At 38.8% G+C, this 20,888-nt stretch overlaps 1 protein-coding gene across 1 annotated transcript in view; it reads left to right on the top strand.

Moving 5' to 3' along the window:
- MLLT3 (MLLT3 super elongation complex subunit) overlaps positions 1–20,888 on the top strand; it is a 115,931-nt gene that overhangs the window by 38,835 nt on the left and 56,208 nt on the right. Inside the window, exon 3 of the mRNA XM_015615287.3 lies at positions 20,245–20,327. Within this exon, the coding sequence (XP_015470773.1) occupies positions 20,245–20,327 (83 nt within the window). The remainder of the gene's footprint in view (positions 1–20,244; positions 20,328–20,888) is intronic.

Below are 20,888 nucleotides of genomic sequence, written 5' to 3'. Positions count from 1 at the left end.
TACTTTTAGAAAAACATATTTAGCCATATAAGAATATTTGAGCAGATAGTTTTCTGGAAGAAAGATGTACTAGTGTCAGACTTTCTTTCTTGGAAGCTAAATTGTCTCTAGTTGATACCTTGTTTAAATGAATCAGGAAATCTGTTAATAATCTCTAGTACTGTCACACTTGGGAGTTGGAGAAGCGGTCCCTACCAAATAACCTGTGTAATAAACATACCAGTGTATATTATATAAACATACGAAACTCTCTGTTGAGGATGACCTCATTTTGTTGATGCTAATTGTCTGGTGGTAACTGCAACTATTGAGCTGCAATTCACACACTATTGTATTGGTATTTGCAATGGTCCACTCTTGAAGTCATTGCTTCGTTGTCTTTCATTTGTTGTTTTAGAAGCAAGGCAAATTGTTGCTGTTCTGAACCCCAGTACTCTAAACATTTTGTAATTTTTTTTTAAAGGGCCCCCCCATCAAAGTTTTGATTTTTATTTTTTTTTAAAAGCAACCCTAATGTTTGTGGAAGAAAAGATTGGTTGTCTTTTAGCTGAGTAAATTCTCATAGTCCAAATTCATCATACTTTGTCACTGATGCTTAACAGTACTAAAACTGACAAAATGTACACACATGGTTGTGTGATATACCCTCAAGTGTTAGCTCAGAATTTTAAACTCACTTTGAAAGGAGTGGTAGAAAGTATCAGGTAATTGTTGCCTAGAGGGCATGTTATTTTCACAGCATCTTAGGGGCAGATGTGTGTTACATTTGCTCGCAGTTTTGGAGACGGGCACACTACTGAGCAAACTGAGGGTCATGTGACAACAGCCAATGTTCATGGATAAGATGCCCCCTTTTATAGGGGGTTCAAAATTCCCACAGTGCAATGTGCAGGTGGTCGAGGTCTCAACATCACCCAGCTCCCTGGCTGGTTAGATGTCTGCACTCAGGATTGAATGGGATTGTCTGGGGTCCCCTGTTTGAGTTGGAATCAACCTATCACTGTCTTACCTGGGGACTTGTTTGTTTCTACTCTTTCAAGTACTAGGCTGGTTGAGTTTGAGGGTCTGTTGTGACCGATTTCATCTGTGCTGGCCCAGCTACAGCTGTTACAGATGTGTGTGAAATACCTGTTTGGTTTTGTTGATTTATTTTGTGTCTTTTGTGAATATTGAATATGAGGGCAGATTTGAGGTCCAACTTTGTCAAATCTAGAAAAGATTTTTATGGGTAAAGCCATGTCTTGTTAGTCAGCAGTCCCTAGTGTCTGTCTGTTCATGATTCTGCCACTGATTTTGTAGATGACGTAAACAAATTGTTTTTCATTCCCTTGCCGCCTCCCAAATCCTCTAAAAGTTGGTTCAGATAATACTAGTTTCCTTGGTCAAACACTTTTATGTAAACTAAGTTACTACTCCATTTGTGTTGAAGTGATTGAAAATTCTTAAGTGTCTGTGGTACTGTAGACTTGAGCTACTGTGTTAAAAAAATAAAATACACTGAAAATATAAAAAAATACAGTAAAGCAGCGTATTTTCAGCAGGGGAGGAAATAGTTCCATGGTGTTTCCCTAAAGAAGGTTCTTAATTTATTTTGAGTAAAAGCTTTGTATTTCAAGCTTCTATTAACTTGACTTGGACTGTTAGTCGTGTTAGTGATGACAAAACTGGATGAGTAATCTTCTTAAAAAATCAGAGGTACTAGTAATTGCTGTGGCCTAAGTTCAAGTTCCAGGGGGTTAAAGGTATTCTTAATACTTAATTTATTCTAACAGCTGACTTAATAATGGAAAAATGTATAGGTGCCACAGAGACTCTCACAAGTTGAATAAGCTACTAGCCCCTGGGAATTTCATCCTGATACAGATGGTACATATTAGGGGCTCTTGTGGGAAAACTATTTTATAGAACATGAGGGGAAAAAACAGTGTAATTCACAAGATGATCAGAATACAAATGCTCTGTTGAAGGAATTTTTACTGTAAGCAAAGATCAGAGAGCCAGGCAATCAAATTCAGTGGGAACAGAAGAATTAAAACTTAGGTTATACTATAAACAATGCGTAAGTGAATCTTAACCAGCATGGCTGGCAATAATAAACATGTAAGCTATACTGCTTTCCTTAAGGAACAAAGGCTTTTTTCTCACTTTTACATATCCCTCTGAAAGCAGTGAGTCTTGAGGATGTTAACTTTTTCCATGTTTTATGAAAATTACTACCTTATGGAAAGGAGGACAGACCCAAATTACTGCCACCCGTGTAGGACAGGCAACACAGAGGTCGATACTGGCCTTTTCCACTGTCCCTCTTCCTGATCCATCAGCCTAGATATGCATCAACATTTGCTAAGTCCTCAGAAATATGGGAGGTTTATCCTTCCCCCAGAAACTAAAAAACACCCTGGAGAGAACCCTTGGGAACAGGTGAAGATGCCCAAGGCACACAAGCCACACCCCATAAAAATCTGGATGTCGTAAGGGCAGTTATGAGAGCTGCAAACCTTAGACAAACCTTCTGTCTTTTTGTGAGAAATTTAAGCTTTAATGGTATGCGCTCTTCTGTTGTTTGGTTTTTTTTTGGTTTTTTTTTGTTGTCCCCATTTTGTAACCCCTGTCTGACAAGGTGATGAATGAAATAGTATTACAGGTCTGTTATCTTGTGTGAAACTTCCAAAACTAAGACTGTAGCTTCTCCATTTTTCTGTAACTTCTGAAAAATCTCACTGGTTTCTTCTAATGTTAGATTTCTCAGAATGGGCCCTCGCAGATCTAGGGAACAGACTGCTTTCCCTCTACTCATTTTATTGACCCCTCTGAGGCAGAAGGGTAAATGCTGAATCCCATTCTTTCGAGTTTCTGCTTGTGGGATGATAAGGAATGGGAAACAAAAGTGCACACACACAGTTTGTCCATCTGCCTTTGCTTTCTGATGAAGCCTGGCAATGTTTGCTAGGAGTAAGAGGATAAATGGACTCTTTTTATAGAGAATATCAGCTTGAACGCATCACATGTTCAAAATATATCAGTATTAACAACATTTAGAGGGAAGTGAACAAAGCAAGAACTTCAAAAGGTAAGAATGATCACAGTAAAAGAGCATGAGAGCTGGGAGGTAGAAAGAATTGCTGGTAACTCCATACCCATTTTTTTTCCAAGTGAATAACCAATTAGAAGCATTATTTATATTCAAGGTTAATTTGGTAACTGATTCCCAGTCATAATCCTTAATCAGAATTATTTCCTAGTTGTTTGATGGGTGTCAAACAATAACCAGCTCCACCATTTTTTAAAAATCATATTCTCATTTAAAAATGCAAAGATCCTTCTTTGTGTGTCCTGGAAGCATATAATAGGAAACTAATGAGCTGTCCTAATTCAGAGCATTAACGTAAAAAATACAAAAGGTTAGCTTAGAAATATGTACTAAGCAGTTCCTATCTCCTTTACTTGCTAAAATAAATTGTTTCCAGGTTTGGAAGTGGAGTATTAGAGAAGCTTTTATGCTGTGCTCCCGAAGAACTCTGTTTTCAGTGACTATTTTTGTTCTGGGACAGACATTCAGCATGAAGTTATTCCAGGCCCCTTAAACTCCTAGCCCCAAGCCAAGGGACCGAAAGTGTTGAAAACAAATGTATCTATAAGACAGTTACTTCAGGCATTTTGGGGAAACTCTGGAAGAAGGTGCTAAAGGCAAACCTAGAGGGTTTTTTTAATCTCTAATTGAGGATCTTAATGCAGATTTAGTCTCTGTGGAGGACTTGCAGTCCAGGCATCATACTGCCTGCACAATTATATATGCTTTCAAAGACTAAAATAATGTGGGCAACTGCCAAATGTTAGGTGTAGAAATACGGTGATCTGAACACCTATATTTTTTTGGGTTGTTCATTCAGGAAACAGCAGTGGCAGATGTATGGATTCTTGTACTTACCTACTTTTCTTGTAAGACAGTTGGACAGATGACAAAAGAGAAGAGCAAAAATGAACCAAAGAAAGTGCTCAGTGCTAGTTGATATACTAATGTAAAACCGGGCTTTTTCCTTTTTTACTTTGATGGAACTTACTAATTTAATTAATGGTGTTGAAGCTGTACTCCAAAGTCTCTGGTAAATGCTTAGGTCACTGGCAGATGAACTTTGGGGGTCTCCTGGAAAATTCTCTACTGTAAAAGCAGTCAATAAGGGTACAATGGTGAAAATTGCATCGCTCAATAGTTACAATATTTACGTTAAAATTATAATGGAGAGTGATCACTAACTTAGCAAACATATTTCTTGTAGAAAATACATAGACTGAGCTTTAAGACTTTTACAAGCTGTTGCTTGTAGGTTCACAGGAAATTTGGTGTGTGTTGGCTTCCAGCATGATAACTGAGGCTAGGTAACAAGAATCTGCTTATGGTAGCCCCAGTTAAGACACTGAAAAAATGTAACTCCATCCTAGCCAGAACCAGTGCAGAACTGTTATACACCTCCTGCCTAGAGGCTTTAAAGTTATCTTGTGAAGGAGAACACTTGTGTACCGCCCCTGTAAGTTCAAATCTGTGAGTCCATTCTGGGATGTTCCAAGTCTGAAGTGCAGCGTGTTTGGTGCCACAGGCTACTACTATTACAGACTGCTGTTGTGAAACATTTTTTTAAGGTGGGACTGAAATTAGATACTGAAGCTAGTAACATGCCACTTTCAGAAAGTGATGTTACTCTGCTGGCATTTTCTTTACCATATTGTTGCACTTTCCAATGTTTCCTACAGTTTCTGTATATATTTGTATGAGCTTTACTGTGTCTCTTAAAGTAATTCCATGTTTGAAACACTCAGGTGCTATGCATTTGTGTACAGATATGATGGCAAATAGGGGTTTAGTGGATTAGGTGGTTTAAAGGATGGGCTGTTCCAAGGGAATATTTACTGGCACATATTTATTGTTCAGTGCCCTCTTTAGTTAACTGGTGTCTTCTGAAGACACTGTGATTTGTCCTTATTATTGGGAAGGGTTGTGAAAATCTTTTCATGAGATTTCAGACTAAAAATTGAGGTAAATGATTCTCATCTGTTTGTGAAAGGGCACTCATGTCTGGGGCTGTCTTAGCCTTCTTAAATAGTTAATTTTCGTATGTGTATTGTAGCTGTGTCAGTGGCATTAGTAAGCACATGATTGTGCATCCTGTTTATGTTAGTTGAGTGAAGTGTGTCACATATTTAGTTTAGCTCTTCTCAGTGGTGTTGCAATTTATGCTTTTTAATACTTCCTTTGAGGTTTCTCAGCTTTTCTGATTTTATGCTCTAATCTTTTAAAGGATGAGGGTAACTTAACGTCTCATGAGTATTAAAGCAGTTCTGTTACCCAGAGTAATTATGTTACACTGCAAAAGAGCAGATACATAATTAACTGAAACACCCAATCATCCAGTTAACTGAGATAACCTACTTATGAACATAAAGAAGACTTAAATGTTAAGTGACTGTTACTTAAAATGGAATTACAGTTTAAATGTAGGTCTTTTAAAATTCTTACTATATGTTTCTCTCTACATTGATTACCATTTGTTACTATCTTGTTAAATGTAGGAAGTTATGTTAAATCAGCTTGTTGTCTTCATTATTCTCAGCTGAAACATAACATAATTCTCTTTTATCAAAGTTTTTTTCTCAGTAGGGTACCTGTCTTACATTCAATCATTAATAAATGTTGTAAGTGGCACTCATTGAAAAATATCTCATTGAGAATGATGAAAGTCAAAACAAATCTACCTGTTCAATAAATGAAATTAAGATAGCTGGTTTGAATGTTCTGTATGCATTCTGTTTCACAAAGATTTTTTTTCCTGCAGTACATTATGTCCGTGTGCGATTTCTCCAGTCCTCCCTTATGTTTTTATTAGTTCTGGTGTCTTCAAGTAGGATCTGGTTATATTGTCTTGACCCTGCATTCAACTTTTAGCCTTGTTTTTAGACTGACTTTGCTGTGGGTTTTTTATTACTGGGCAGCTCTCTCCTGGTGTGTACCACTACTTTTAAACTGGCCATCCCTACTATTGCTCACTCTTGTCTTGGTTGTCTTAAATACTTCAGCTTGCTGTGTCTTGTGGGAAAGCTTAAGAAAGTCTCTTTGTGATTGCTTCTGAAGGAAAAATTCAGAATGGCTCAGTGTTAATTTCAGTCTGTCTGTCTTTACTTTTTCTCTTAACTAAAGCAAAATGCAAAGAAAAGATGGTGTTGATTTGTGCTTTCCCCAAAAATCTTCCCTCAAGCAGATGGTGGTTTGATCCTTTGTGCTGTCCTCAGAGGCATGTAAACATATGAGGAAAATGAAGAATGTTCCATTGCTACTACTATGTGGACCATTATACAGCTTAATTGTTTTTTGTCATGCTGTCTTTTGTGTACATAAGTAAATATTCTTCATAAAGTAACTTTAGGACATTTTGGAAGATAGCGGTGAAATATTCTAAAATAGTAAAAATTCTAAAAATCGTTAATTTGCTATGTATATTTTCAATACCTGTCCTTTGATTGCTTCTCTTAGCTTAGTCCTCCTTTTACTTATATCAGCAAGGTTTGGCTTAAATGCAAATGATTACTAAATAGCAGAAATCTACATGTCTCTCAAGTCCTGCAGAAAGCCTGTTTAGGCATTTCTGCAGGTGACAACTGTTTGACTGATTTATTCCATCCTCTTCAGCATTTCCCGTAATCTCAGTTTGTCTAAAATGGCATGGCAGACAGCCCTGGACGTGTTTTTAGTTTCTGAAGCACATGGATGAAGTTCTGCTGCTGTTGGCAGTCAGTTCCTGAAGATGGATGTGGAAGTTGTGTGCTAGAACAAAAGCCCTCTCACTCCACTTCACCTCAGGGTTCTCCGTACCTTTCAGATGTGGAGGTCCTACTGGCATGTTACTGGCTTCGCTTCAGGTTTTTGTACTGAAGTGCACCAGAAAGTCTTCAGCCTCAATTTTAATATTGTTTCCTTTGTATGTTGGATTCTGCTTGTGGGATGGGAAAGTTCTTCAATGCTCATTCAGCATGAGGCTGTGGATGGGCATTTTTTGACACTGTGATCATCGTACTTAAGGAAGAGGGTTTTTTTTGTTGTTCAGTTTCTCAGCTAAGACTATTCAGAAGTAGCCCTTACTATGACTGGTAGCAGGGAAGCAAATGGGGAACACAAATACACCTGGGTGGTGTGAAGCAAGGAGGTGATCCTCAGTGTTGGGTTCAGGCCAAGTCAGGGGCTGGTGATTGTTGCTGCTGCAGAGGAGTTGTGTGATGGCAGAGGTTCAACCTCACTTCCTACAAGGTCTGCTGTTTCAGAGGACAACTGTTAGGATATATGTGGGTTTGTAGAAGATAGAGTGCTCCCTTAAATGGTTGGGTGGGGGAGAGCAGCACCTGCAAAGAGGAACCCTTTCCAGAGCCTGCACGCCCAGACCCAGAGCTTGCAGCTTGAGATGCTGTTTGTCCAGTGTCTGCACCAAGTGAGACTTGGCTGCTGCTGTCTGTTCAGTCTTCCACTTGCTTTGAATAAGCACATCTGCTTTTTAGCCACAAGCTGTACTTTCTTTGCCATCACTTTGAAATCTCCAAAACTATCCAAAGGCTCCTGTGTTATCTGTCTGCAGGGGAAACCATGGAAATGGCAGCAGAAGAGCGTGTCACAAGAGAAGAAAGGGGAACAATGGTGTTTTAGGAGGCAGTTTTTCCGTTAGGTTGCCTAGTTGTGGAGTTCTGCTTTGAAAGGCAGTTTTAAAGAAAGTCAGAGACAGACAGATGGTCCAAAAATGTGACAGTCAAACTTGTGGCTGATATCTGTAGAGTTTTGTGCTTACCTTTTTGAAATTAAATTACTAGGAACATCATGAATTAAAAAACTAACATCACTGGTCTTCAATATATCATGATATTTTTAAAACACTTGGCTGCTTGGGAAAGACTTAATCTTCTGAAAACATACAGAAAAATGAGTGGGGAAGCCTGCTTTGAGTTTTGCTCTGATTAGGGAAACAGACACATAGCCTTTCTTTTAGTTTCTTAACTGAGCAATAAACTACATGCACACTGTGGTTAGGGGTATTCTTTTCTCAAATCTGTGAAGATCAGACTAGAAACAAAATCTACGATACATGTATTATCACAATTTCCTAGGACAATTCCTAGGAAAAAAACACAAGAAGAACCACTGTTTTAGGTTACAATGTAAGATACAACCAAAAGTATCTATTCTATCACAATTTCCATAAGCTGTTAAAGCCAAGTGGGGCAGTGCTCCTTATCTCTCCATGATTCATCTGTGATAATCCACGAGATAACTTCTGCTAATGGGCAGAAAAGCCTCACTGCATGACTCAAAAATTACATCATCCCGTTGTGAGATGCTCTGCTCAGAGGGGGGAACCAAGCATTCCTACCTGGATATGATCTGAGAACATCACAGGCAGCCTTATCCACCAAATTCCCAGAGGACAAGAGCTCCACAACTACCTCTGGACCTTCAGAGGAAGATCAAAGCCTTATACAGAATCACTGCTTGAACAGAACCACACCTGCCACTTCAACAGGATTGTAGCCATCATTTAATTGGACTGCTACCAACGTCCTGACCAGCAAGGTGTCAGGTTGTAGTCTGTAGTTTTTTTTGTTTGTTTTGTTTTGTTTTTATTTGGTTTTGTTTGTTTGGTTTGGTTCCTATTAAATTCTAGTTCTGACTTGGAAACAATCACTGGTTTGCTTTCAAACTAGTTCAACTGATGCCTTGGAGTGGGTGCCTAAAAGAGAGGCTATACAAGATTAAGAGAATAAAAGCTGGTATTTATTAAAGGCTTTCAGTAGGTGACCTTGAGCAATCAAAAGCCTCTTAGATGTCCTATACCCAAGATGGATGATGGTCACAAGTTTTTCTTACAGTTTTAAGTTTGGTCCACTTACATATCAGGGTTAATCCTTCAATTACAACTTCAGGTAATGAAGTAATACACCCCCAGTTTGCTGGGGGCAAAACAAAAACAAATAACAAAAATAAATACACAAACAAACAAACAAAACCCAAACCATCAACTAAAGAATAAGAAAGGTAAGGAATCTCCAGAATTAAATATGCCAGATTTTGAAAACCCATCTTATGCTTATAGTTAGCTATTGTCAGTCAGTCCATCTACTGTGGGAAATAATGCTTTGGATGAATTGTCTCCAAGCAAGAAAATTGGCTTTTATATAAAAAAGTTGAGATTATGATTCCTTTGAAAGCACGTGATATGCTAGCATAAAATCCTGATTTCCGTTTTGACTAATTTAATGTCCTTTAGACAATATCTACTCTAATTCCTGAAAGAATTATAAATTAATATTAAATTGAGGATATTTTCTAGATTTAAATTGTCGCATACATAATTTTGCAGGTTTGAATTGCCTTTCTTCACCCATGGTGAATCATTACATTCCCCTTATCAAAACTGAAGAAAAGTGTAAAGTTTTCTGTTCTTCTGCAGACTTGTTTTGAGTCATGACAGTGAATGAAGCTATGGTGGTTTAAGATTACTTATTTCCTGTATGTCTGGCTGGTGGTATGCACTCTAATTTTTGCTCAAGATGTTTACACTGAATTATTTCTTCTCTCTGTTTTTCAAGCTGTTATTTAATCAATACAATACATGGAGAAAATATGTGCCAGAGGCATACAAGGCAAGATAAGTACATTGCGAAGAACAAAAGTTTAATGTTTCCATTGAAGTATTCTTCGCAAACCCAAAACTTAGCTTTGCCAGTGATTTCTGAAGAATTTTTGGTATGATAATGTTATCTGAACAAAGACTGGGGTGTTTTGTCAAAAAAAATTGATGTTAGCAGTTTGCCTATGTAAATGTTATTGAGATGCACTTCACTTTTTTTTTTCAAGGTCTGTGTAGCTAAAATAGCTACAAACCCCAAAAGTTTTCCTCCAGAATTATACTCAAAACTATTTCCTTATTACTGAATGCTTGCAACTCAACAGTGAAATTAGAAAGATGTCACTGACTGGAAAATTGGAAACAACGCTGTGTTGCTTCTCTCAGAAACAAGTACAGCTAGGGATTACAGAGGAAACTGTTTATTCTGTAGCATATAAATGAGTAAAAGCTTGGTAAAGGTTCCATCAATAGCTTTCCAATTAATTTTGCAGTATTTTTTAAAAGAAAAAAGACCAATTTGCAAATGCAATTTAGTCCACTTTTTTCCTGATCTTTTCAAAAGAGCAAACTTGAAGTACTCCATGATGATGGTTTTCATGCATAAGAAAATACTTAGCTTTCTTAGGCAAAGCTGTAGCTATGATCTATTAAAACTCTATTTGGACTACTTGATCACTTTATTTTTATTATTTTACAGATTTCTATCAGATTATTAGGGCAAATGCAATTTAATTAATTTAGCAATTTTTAAGGTACAGGTTTTGAAAAACTAGTTGTTCACCTGGAATTGGCCTACAGCTAAAGCAGTTATTCAGGGTTACTTTGAAGATTTTCTACCTTTATGGCTCAATCTCTATTTTGTTCCTTTCTGTTTCCATTTTATGTGCAAAGAGGAGTTTGTCAACTGTTTAGAATGTAGGGCACAGAGCTTGAGAAGAAATGTATTGGTGGCTAGCTTTTTGTGAGTTAATACATTATACCTTTCAGTGTGTGTGTGTGTATGTGTTTGTATCTTTAAGTGCATCTGAAATGCTTGTGCATCAGCAACTGTGTTAGAAACAAGCAGGTTGAGCTGGAAGCCTTGGTAAGCTCTCAGCAGCAGCTCAGGGTGAATCAGCAGTGTGTGCCCGGGCAGCCAGGAGGGCAAACCCCATCCCGGGCTGCATCAGACACAGCATCACCAGCTGTGACTGGGATCATCCTGCTGGATTCAGCCCTGCTGCGGCCTCACCCCGAGTCCTGTGTGCAGTGCTGGGCCCCACAGCCTGACAAGGGTGGGAAGGTCCCCCAATGTGTCCAGAGGACAGGAAAAAACGCTGGTGCAAGGGCTGGAAGGAACATGCTGTGAGGAGCAGCTGAAGACTCTGGGTTTGTCTGTCTGGAGGAAAGGAGGCTGAGGGGTGACCTTATTGCCCTGAACAGCTTCCTGAGGGGCCATGTGGAGAGGGAGGTGCTGATTTCTTCTCAATATGACCCAGTGAAGGGATTTGTGTGAGTGGTTCAAAGCTGTGCTAGGGCAGGTTCAGACTGGACATTTGGAAACATTTTTTCAGTATAAGGGCTGTCAAGTATACTGGAACAGGCTTACTAGAAAGGTGGTCAGTGCCTCAAGCCATCAGTGTTTAAGAGGCATTTGGACAATGTCCCTAATAACATACTTGAACTATGCCCTAGAGTGTTCAGGCAGTTGGACTAGATGATTTTTGTGGGTCCCTTCCAATTGAAATAGTTTGTTCTATTCTGCCTCTCTTAAGCAGAAGAATAAAGCTGTGGGCATGCTACAATGGTCCGGAACAGCATTGCAGTTTTAATTATTTCTGGTTGAAGAAAGTTGTAGCTTTATATGCCACTTCCTTTTCCTCACATGGCTGTTTTCTTTCCTCAAAATTCTTAACAGCTTAATAGTGTAATTGTGATCATTACATGCATGCCAGTGTATACAACATTTGCATCACCTGTATGCAAACACAGCTCTTAAACTCAGTTTATGCCTGAAGCATACATTTACATCATATTAATTGTAAACATGTTTGCACACAAACTGCAAGTCTCTCCCTTTCAGGGTATTTTTGATTGCAGAACTTTGTATTGTTCTGTTACACAAGTAATACTAGGTGACAGAAAAACCAGGCAGGTTCATGTAAACACACTGTTTACCATAAATAATTGTTCTAGCCCTAGCAATACCCTTTGATAGATAGTTTAAGCTCATGACATATTAATACACCTGTGTTTTACATAACAGACTCAACATACTTTTTTATATTTTTTCATTTGTTAGTGAATGGTATGAATAAATTTTGTTTGAGGAGATATTTTTTGTTTCGTTTATTTTATGTTATGTTTTGTTTGAACTGTGGCCAGTTCTGGGCTCCTCAGTACCCGAGAGGCACAGAGCTGCTGGAGAAGGGTCTATAGAGGGGTTGTGGAGTCTCCCTCAGTGGAGATATTCAAAAACTTTGTGTCACGTGTTCCAGGATGTTCCTGCTTGAGCAGGGAGGTTGTACCTTGTGGTCCTTTCCGGTCTTAATAATTCTTGATTCTAATGAATCAAGTAAAATAACCATGAAGGATAGAGATGTGATGAAAAAAAATTAGTCTTGGCTTGCTGATAAAACTTCTTTAACCCCAAAATTCTGACACAGTTATGGCATCACTCGTCTACAGATTGACTTTGTTTGCTCTGAAATGCTTATTCCTGGTTTGATCTTTATGTAGTATAATGAAGTTAAAATAGAGAATAAGATTTATTGTGTTAGGTATCTGGGTGTTAAGAGAAGGTATTCTCTATGCCAAGTCTTTAATGGGAAGAATAGATATGTAATTAATAACCAAGAAAGAAAGTACTTCAAATCCTGCAACTGTGGGAGCTGTTTTTCTAAGTAAAAAAGGAAATTTCAAGGGCTGTATCTTCTATACAAATATCAGAATGTACTAGTGCACAATTACAGGAAATTTTTATTACTCTTAAAATACTAATGGTATCTACAGGGCAAATTGACATTTATTGTCTGAGTTTTTAATGCTATACCTAATGTGTTTTCCATCAAAGATAATTGTTTAATTTATTGTGTTATTATCCAGGCAGCCTTAGCTGCAGTTTGTTGTTTAAGGGCTTTTCTTTTGCTTTGGTGTCACACTTGTCTAAGAAAGACTTCTAGACCAGGTATTTTCTCTAAGTGCCTTACTCCACTGATACCTGAGACGTACATGTATTTTTTTAACAGTAATTTTTGGGAAATTGTAAAAACTTTGTTGAGAAAATATAATTGTCTTGAAAAACCACATTTAGAAATAAAGCAGGGAATGTAGGAATAACTTCAGTTTAAAAGTACTCATTTATATTCTTTTCCCCTCTTTCACATTCCTGTCTTGTTCAGAGGAAACATGAGGGAGCAGACAGAAGGGATGGCAGGCATAATCCTGATTGCATAATCCTAGACATTTCCAGTAACTTCTAAACGTCTCAGTAAGGACTTCTGCTTGTGTGTGCACTGCAGAATATAGCTGACAACTTTGTGTCCTTTCAGTCAAGAGGTGGGGCTTCTGCGCCATGTGTGATATGTACTGAACTTCGAAACTTTGCAGCTGCCTGAGGATCTTTATATATCAAGAGACTAGTCCTTCTGCTGGAAGTCCTGGAGGGGTAATGTTGTGGTTTATCCCTAGCTGGCATCTAAGCACCAGCCAAAAGCCTTTCATTTCCGGGCAGTGGGATGAGGGAGACAATTGGAACGGTGAAAGTGGAAAGCGTGGGTTTAGATTAAGACAGTTCAGTAGGTAAAGCAAAAGCTGTGCATGCTAGCAAAGCAAAAGAAGGCATTTATTCGCTACTTCCTTCATGGGCAGGCAGGCATTCAGCCATCCTCAAGGAAAGCAGAGCTCCATCACACATAACAGTGACTTGCAAATGAGTGGTTTAGGTTGCTTAAACATTACTGTCGAAGTATTAGCAGGTTTAATATAAATTTGTGACTAACAAAGTTCAGTAGCAAGGGTCACTCTGCTACTTACTACGTAGATGAAATACACAAAGCAAAATCAGATTAGAATCAGGTTAGAATGAGTCTCACAGAGACCAGAGATGGAAAAGAGTAAGCATGTAAAATGGTGAGACCATTCTGCTGAGTCACAAGGTTCAGAGATGACCCCCTTGGTTTCTAAATTCCTAATGGAGCCTTAGGTGTGACTGAGTCCAAACTCAGCCACAGTCTTGGAGACTTCCATGTGCTCCTGCCTTGTGTATTGGATTGTTCTCAGTTGATGAAGAAGCTATTGAATGGTTGAGGAGTAGACAGTGTGTACAGAAAATGACACTCCAAAATTTCGCTAGGGTTCACATTATTTAGGGGGTTTTAAGCTGTGTCCTATTCTGTCCAGTTGGTAAAAGTGGTGGGGTTCTGGTCACTCCGTATGTGAGGGAGGCAGTGTAATATATCTGTAAAGGCAGTGCTGAGAGCCTAGTCTTAGAACTTTTAGTGCCTTCTGTGCTTTCTCTTGGGGTTTTATCTTTCTCATGAAGTACAGGTCAGTGTAAGGTATGAAGCAAATAAATAGTCCATTCCTAGTCTAGGACATACAATTTAAATTAACCACACTCATCTTAGTAATTTTTGCTAGTTTCTGCTTGAACCTGCCTAAATTTTTTTTAAAAAATATATATTAATGGCTGCGGTGTGCCTGAAAATGTTAGAAAATAACAGAGCCATTCACTTCCAGACTGTTTTGGTATTTTTTTCAAAGTACTGGACCTTTCCAGCTGGCAAGGTGAGCTGCAGAATAGTAGAGTCAAAGAGCTTTTAAAAACTCAAAGCTGAATATTTATTGCTGCACGAGGGATTTGGTACCACAATATGCCTTCCTCTGAAAATTAATGCCACCCCTTAAGAGAAGGTTTTGAGACTCCTTTTAAGGAAGGTAGTGTTGAATAGATGGAAAAGTTGATCCGAGTGTGACCAATATGAGCAAATAATGGGCAAATATCTATAAAATAAGGTACAAGAAACCTTATAGTTAAACCAGTTCTCTTTAAGAAGGCATCACTTCTTACAGGCACTCACCTAGAGTATCCTGCAGGATGCATAAAATGTGTGAATTTTTGCAGACATTGCTCTGCATCATCCTGATGTTTTGTTGAAATCTGCTTAAAGGGAACTTCTGCCTTGTTCTTTCTGACTGTATTTTTAATAAAGAAAAAAAATCCATGAAGTGTTCAGCAGTTTAAAGCTGGCAAATAAATCTCATGTTAAAGCTTTTAAGAAAGATTGCTTAAACTATTTTTTTTGTTATTATGTCCAAAGGCTTCAGTGTAGCCACTGTTAGTAAAATGTGGCATTGTGGCTTGATTGCATTTGTTCTTCACTGTCAGTTAATGTCTGATGCAACACATGGGAATGCATTTGTGAAAGAAAAAGTAGTGCTTCACGTGTGGAATAAAGAAATAAAACATTTGAGATAAATTATTTAAGCAATTTATGTGAGCTGTAGAGAAGGTGTATTCTTCTGATAGAATAGGGGGCAGGTAATCATCAGTGCTTGTTCTGACTTTGTGATCTTGGGTGACTCATTCTGCAGGCATTATCAAAAGAATTCAGTTGTAGAATGCACTGGACGAGAACTGTGCACTCTGATTTCTTTCTTACGTGTAGAATGAGTGTCACAGATCCATGGAATATTTTGATGTGGGAAGGTCCCTTTGTGCAGCAGTGCTCTCCAGTATCTCATTCCCCAGTCTCTCTGCATATCCAGGGTTGCCTCATCTCAGGTGCAGAATCTGGCACTTGTCTTTGTTAAGCTTTATACAACTGGTGATTTCCCAGCCCTCTGATTTGTCAAGGTCCCTCTGCAGGGCCTTGTTATAGCATGATTAGGCAGTATAACCTGAACAGATACTGAGTCGTTGCTGGGGCTGGGGGTCTGTGTGACCCCCAGCTCTGCCACCAACTATCCTGGATTGAGGTCCTGAGAAGGAACAGTCGTCCTGGGAGTTCCAGGCATTTTCCATCCAGGGGTAACCCTTAGGAATGCAGCCTGAGGCTTCACATGATCAGCTCTTTTAAAAATTGTTTCAGCTCTTGCAGTGATGAGCTCTGATCAGCCCAGCTCTGCTCATGGGTTACCCCAGCTGATGCGTAGACAAGAGATGGGAGGCCGTGTAGCATTCTGCAGAATTCTTTATTGTCAGGCTCGGCAAAGGGGGCCTGTGACAGTCTACCCCTGAACTGGGCAAAAGCTGGGGTTTTTATAGGGAAGGGAAGAATTGGGAAAGGGGCCAATGATCTGAGACTGAGATAAAATGACCAGTAGTTAACAGGGAGATAACATAGGGTCCTGAAGCAGGAAGGGGTCCACAGCTTAGTGGACTAAGTGGTTTTGTCTTTCTTAAGAGGTAGATCTCCAGGGAGGGAGCCTGTCAGACGACTGGGCATCCTCCACAACATTACTGAGAAGACATCCTTATTAATAAAATCATGTGGTGGTAGTAGGAGTGATAATGTTGTTGCTAATGATGCCCAGTTGCAGTTGCTTGCTGTAAGGCAGGTTTTGTTTGAGGAGCATTTCAATAACTTACCATCATTTATGAATTACTGGAACCTGATTGTATAAGAAGGCAGCTCAAAATGAAAGGATTAGCATAACCAGCATGTTTCTAACTCTTCCTTTTCATTAAGTGCTTGTAGTACATCTAGCATTGCAGCTAAGTGTCTTGAGTAGTCCTTTGTCACAGGAGGTTAAGTGACAGTATACTGTAGGTGAGCACCTGAAGTGTGTGCAGTACTAGAATTCACCATCTGTGCATTTGTACATACGTGCACATGTGTATGGTTCTTCAGCATTAAGGAAAACAGTCACTTCACCTTCTTCTTGTCCTAGGACCTAAGCTGTCTTGCTCTAGCTTTTACACCTTCCCCTATTCCCTCTATCTTTCTACGACTTGACGAGTCATTTGGTTTCACCTGTGTTCAAGCTCCTGTGCAGCATTTGACAATAGCTTTAGATATAGTTAGAGACTGGTTTGATCTAATTTTTGTTCTGTGGCCTTAAACATACCTAGTGTTACTGCTTGTTACAGCAATGTTCATCCCACAGCACATCCCACAAAGTGAAACATGGTGAACATAAGGGACAGACTTCAATAGTATGATAGTGTTGCATGAGCTCCTATTTTTATTTCAAAATTGTGCCAAAAATTGTTTTAGTTGATCTTTTTGTTTAGCAAATGTATTTGCAAATATGTTAAGACTAGAAATTTCATTTATGGGAGAAGAGAAATTATTATTCTGACATACATACAATAACAGGTCATTGCCATGAACTCACAGAATATTCTAAGTTGGAAGGGACCCACAAAGATCATTAAGCCCAAACATTTAAGTGGCCTGTACAGGGATTGAATACACAATGTTGGTGTTACTCCCACTGTGCTCTGATCAACTGAACTAAACTCCTTACCTTGCCTGACACAGGCAACAAAACCCCCCATTTTATTCTGTGGCCAGTGCACGTAAAGAAATATGTATAATTTTGCTTATGTTTTTTTACTTTTCTCCTGGACCTACAACTCTTGTGACAGGAAAACCTGTTATAATTGGTTTGTTATTCTGTATGCTGTTGCCAGCTTCCTTTATCTCAGTGAAGATGTTCCCTGGAACTGCCTTATCAGATACCAGTTTTTAACTGGATCTTAGAACCCTCAGGGCTTTAATTGTTGTAGAGACTGCCTTGAATTTGGACCACCTAGTCAAAAGATAGACCAGAGAGAGAGGAAATTGTGTTCATACAAGCTTTTTTGTTAGGAGAAGGAAACCTGACCATAATAATTTAGTCTTAGTAGTAAATGGTGTTCAGGACACTTAGTCTGAAGCTTGAAATGCATTTTTAGCTGTCACTTTAAAGGAAAGAGGCAGACAGAGATAAAATGCCTTTGTTCCTCTGGATCAGGAGGAAATTGTTTGTAACAATTTCTAACAAGTTAATGTTAGGGTCTCCAGATGCTTCTTTTTGCAAAATCACTCCTTCCTAGTTTCTGTTGTTGGTTGAGTTCTATTGGTCTATAATTGCAATTTGCTTTTGTTTCTCTTTTCTTTCTTCACTACAGGTTTGGGATTTTCTCCCCGCCTCTCTCCTGTCCAGTTTTGGTTTTTTGTTTGTCTTCTTACTTCCTTTTCTGCAGTTTACTTAATTCTTGCCACTTCTCTATTCTCTGCTCAGTATACCTTGCTAGGATGATTTCCTGTTGGCTTGGCTAAACCACAGATGTCATTGCAGCCCTGGTTACTCCTTATGACAGTTCACTAAAACAAAAAGAACTTAGCCCAGGGAGTGCTGTTTCAGACTGCATAGAAGTACCATTTTTGTCAGTACATTCTGTCAGTGGTGACTTCCACAAAAAACATGAGAAAAATGCAATAACTGCAGTCTTCACATACACAATAGCACTGAGCTTTGCTCAGTCTCTTCCTTTTCACTTCAGGAAAGTTTAATTCACAAGACTAGATTTTTTCTTGTGTTAAAAGCCCATCTTTCAGTCTGGGAAGACACCCAGAGTAGTTTTCTGGTGATTGTTCTGCAGCCCATTATCCAGGCTTTATCAAAACTGGGAGCTGTTACAGATTCTTTGAAGAGCCATGAGCCTTTGATAAGGTACTATTCAGCATGACAGCTGTGTAAATCTGCAAGAAGAGCTTAATGAGGACAGCAATGAAAAATATTTGTGCTAGTGAGGTTTTCTGTATCAAATAAGCACTCAGGAAGAAGCTGATGTGATATTTGTGACGTCACAAATATGCACCCTGAAATCACTGTTTCTAAAGCCTCTGCATTTCCAGCTGATTAAGTATCTGCTGTATAATCTTTCCCCATTTTTGTGTAGGTGGATTTCAATCTTCTGTGTGTGACCATTCAAAAAATATTGTGAAGGCTGTCTCCTCAAGTTGTCTGCTGAAGACAGAGAAGGAGCAGGAAGGCTTCTTTATCATTGACTGAAAAATTGCCAGTACATATTACTCTAAGCTCTGTGCTTAACTAGGACTATTATATTTACATTTTTCAAGTGCTGTCAGGTCTTCTTAGGAGAAGATGTGCCAATATAAGGTGAAATACTGCTTCTGGGAGGTTCTTCCAGTTTCCAACTTAGATTTGACCAATCGTCATAATGCTTTTTTTTCAAAACCTTTAAAATCCAACATTATAAACTATAGCTGCTCTGATTTTTTTTTTTTTTTTTTTTTTTGGTCAGGAGAAACAAATAAACTTTGGTAGCTTCAAGGGAACAATGTTGCAGAACAGTGCATAAAAGAGATGGGTTTTGCTCTTTTTCTCTCCTTTTTCCTTTTTGTGGGAAACATGCAGTTGCACGTAGTAAACGAGGTAGTGACAGCAAGCTGCAGTAGGTGACCAAGGACTTGTCATCTCCCTAACCCTTGAGAGATTTGATGCTAGCAAATGAGGAGAATGGCAAGATAGTAGTAGAAAATTCTGCTGTGTTTGTTTACTTGGGATTAACCAAGCATGAGTGTCCTCAGAAAGCTAACGTGAGAGTGTTTATATTCCTGGGTGTGTCTGATGGGCCTAGTCATGTTTTCCGGATGATAAAGGATTTTAAGTGCCCATCTGTGGTGCTTTGCTAAAAGTAGTAATTTTGGTGATCAGGCCCTGTACAGTTAATTGCAATACATTATTTTTGTAATCTTCCAGGCAATTCTGAAAGGAGTATACGTCTGAGCAAATTGTTATTCATCTGATAGTTTGAATTTCTTTTCCAGTCAGCTAGGTTGACAGAGCTAAAGGAGATGTTTTTGAGGAAGTGAACATTTTGTGTTATTAATTGCATCATTCTACCAATCTACAGTAGAGAAACCTTCTCTGAGATGGTAGTGCCATAGACATGATTTGTCATACATAGCAATGCAGCATTTGGAAGCATCTGAGTTGATGCTACAGTTAGATGCATGGTTTCTCAAGCTTAGCTTCCCTTTGTGCTAGTGTATTATGTGGATTTGAATTCTGTAATGAGATTGCCATGCAGTCAAACAGGAGAAGGCAGAGATGGGTTCTGTTCCAAGTCCTATAACTACCTGCTTTTTGTCACTGTCTGGAGTTGACAGCTAGTGCCACTTTCTTCAGAGATCTGCTATTCAGCACATTTGTGGGGATGCAAAGTAGCTAAAAACCCTTGCATTAAACTGAGAACTTGAAGTAAAAGATTGTGTTATGGCTAATAATATGCACTGTATTGTTACAGAAGTCTGAATCCTGTAAAGAAAATGTGAATATTTAAACCTAATACCATAGTTAACCTTCCTCATGTTCTTCACTATATGATGAAGTGGTGTGTTGTGTCCCCCCTTCCCCGATAATAAAGTTTTCAAATTTGAGATAAAGATTTCCTATCTATAAAGTGGAGGCCAGAAAAATTTGCCAGAAAAATTCAGTTTGAGTTGTGCATAGATGCATTCTACTCTGTGTATGCTCAGTTTTTTAACAGTGCCACATAGAGCTATTGTCACGAATTTACTCACGTAGTTTGCTGATGAATTTCAGATTATTTCTCTTTTTTTAAAATACCGTTTTTTCTCTGTTTTAGTGTGCAAGGACCCACCCTACAAAGTTGAAGAATCTGGATATGCTGGTTTCATCTTACCAATTGAGGTTTACTTCAAAAACAAGGTATGGAATCTCATGTTTTGTATAAATAAAAAAACAACATGTGGAAATAAGGGTTTTTTTAAGTTTTGAAGTTTAGTTTGTAAATTTGGTTAAGAATTATGTTTAAAGCTATCTTAATCAATGCTGTTCCTCAGCCCAGTATTACTGTAACATGTAGATATGTGTAATTGTGTTTCACAGAATCACAGAATGGGTCAGGTTGGAAGGTACCACAGAGGGTCATCTGCTTCAGCCTCCTTGCTCAAACAGGTTCATCCCAGAGCACATGGCACAGGATTGTGTCCAGACAGTTCTTGAGTATCCCTAATGAGGGAGACTACATCTGCTCTGGGCAATCTGTTCCAGTGCCTGATCACTGCATGTTAAAGAATCTCTTCCTCATGTCCAGGTGGAACTTGCTGTGCATCAGTTTGTGCCTGTTGACTGTTGTCCTATTGCTTGGCACAGCCAAACAGAGCCTGCATCCATCCACTGACACCCTTCCTTCAGATACTTGCAAACAGTAAAGTCTCTCACAGTCATCTCTTCTCAAGGCTGAGCAGGCCCAATTCTTTCAGCCTT

This window comes from Parus major, chromosome Z (genome assembly GCF_001522545.3).
Source record: "Parus major isolate Abel chromosome Z, Parus_major1.1, whole genome shotgun sequence".
Lineage (NCBI taxonomy): Eukaryota > Metazoa > Chordata > Aves > Passeriformes > Paridae > Parus > Parus major.
This window is presented reverse-complemented; position numbering and strand designations above follow the sequence as displayed.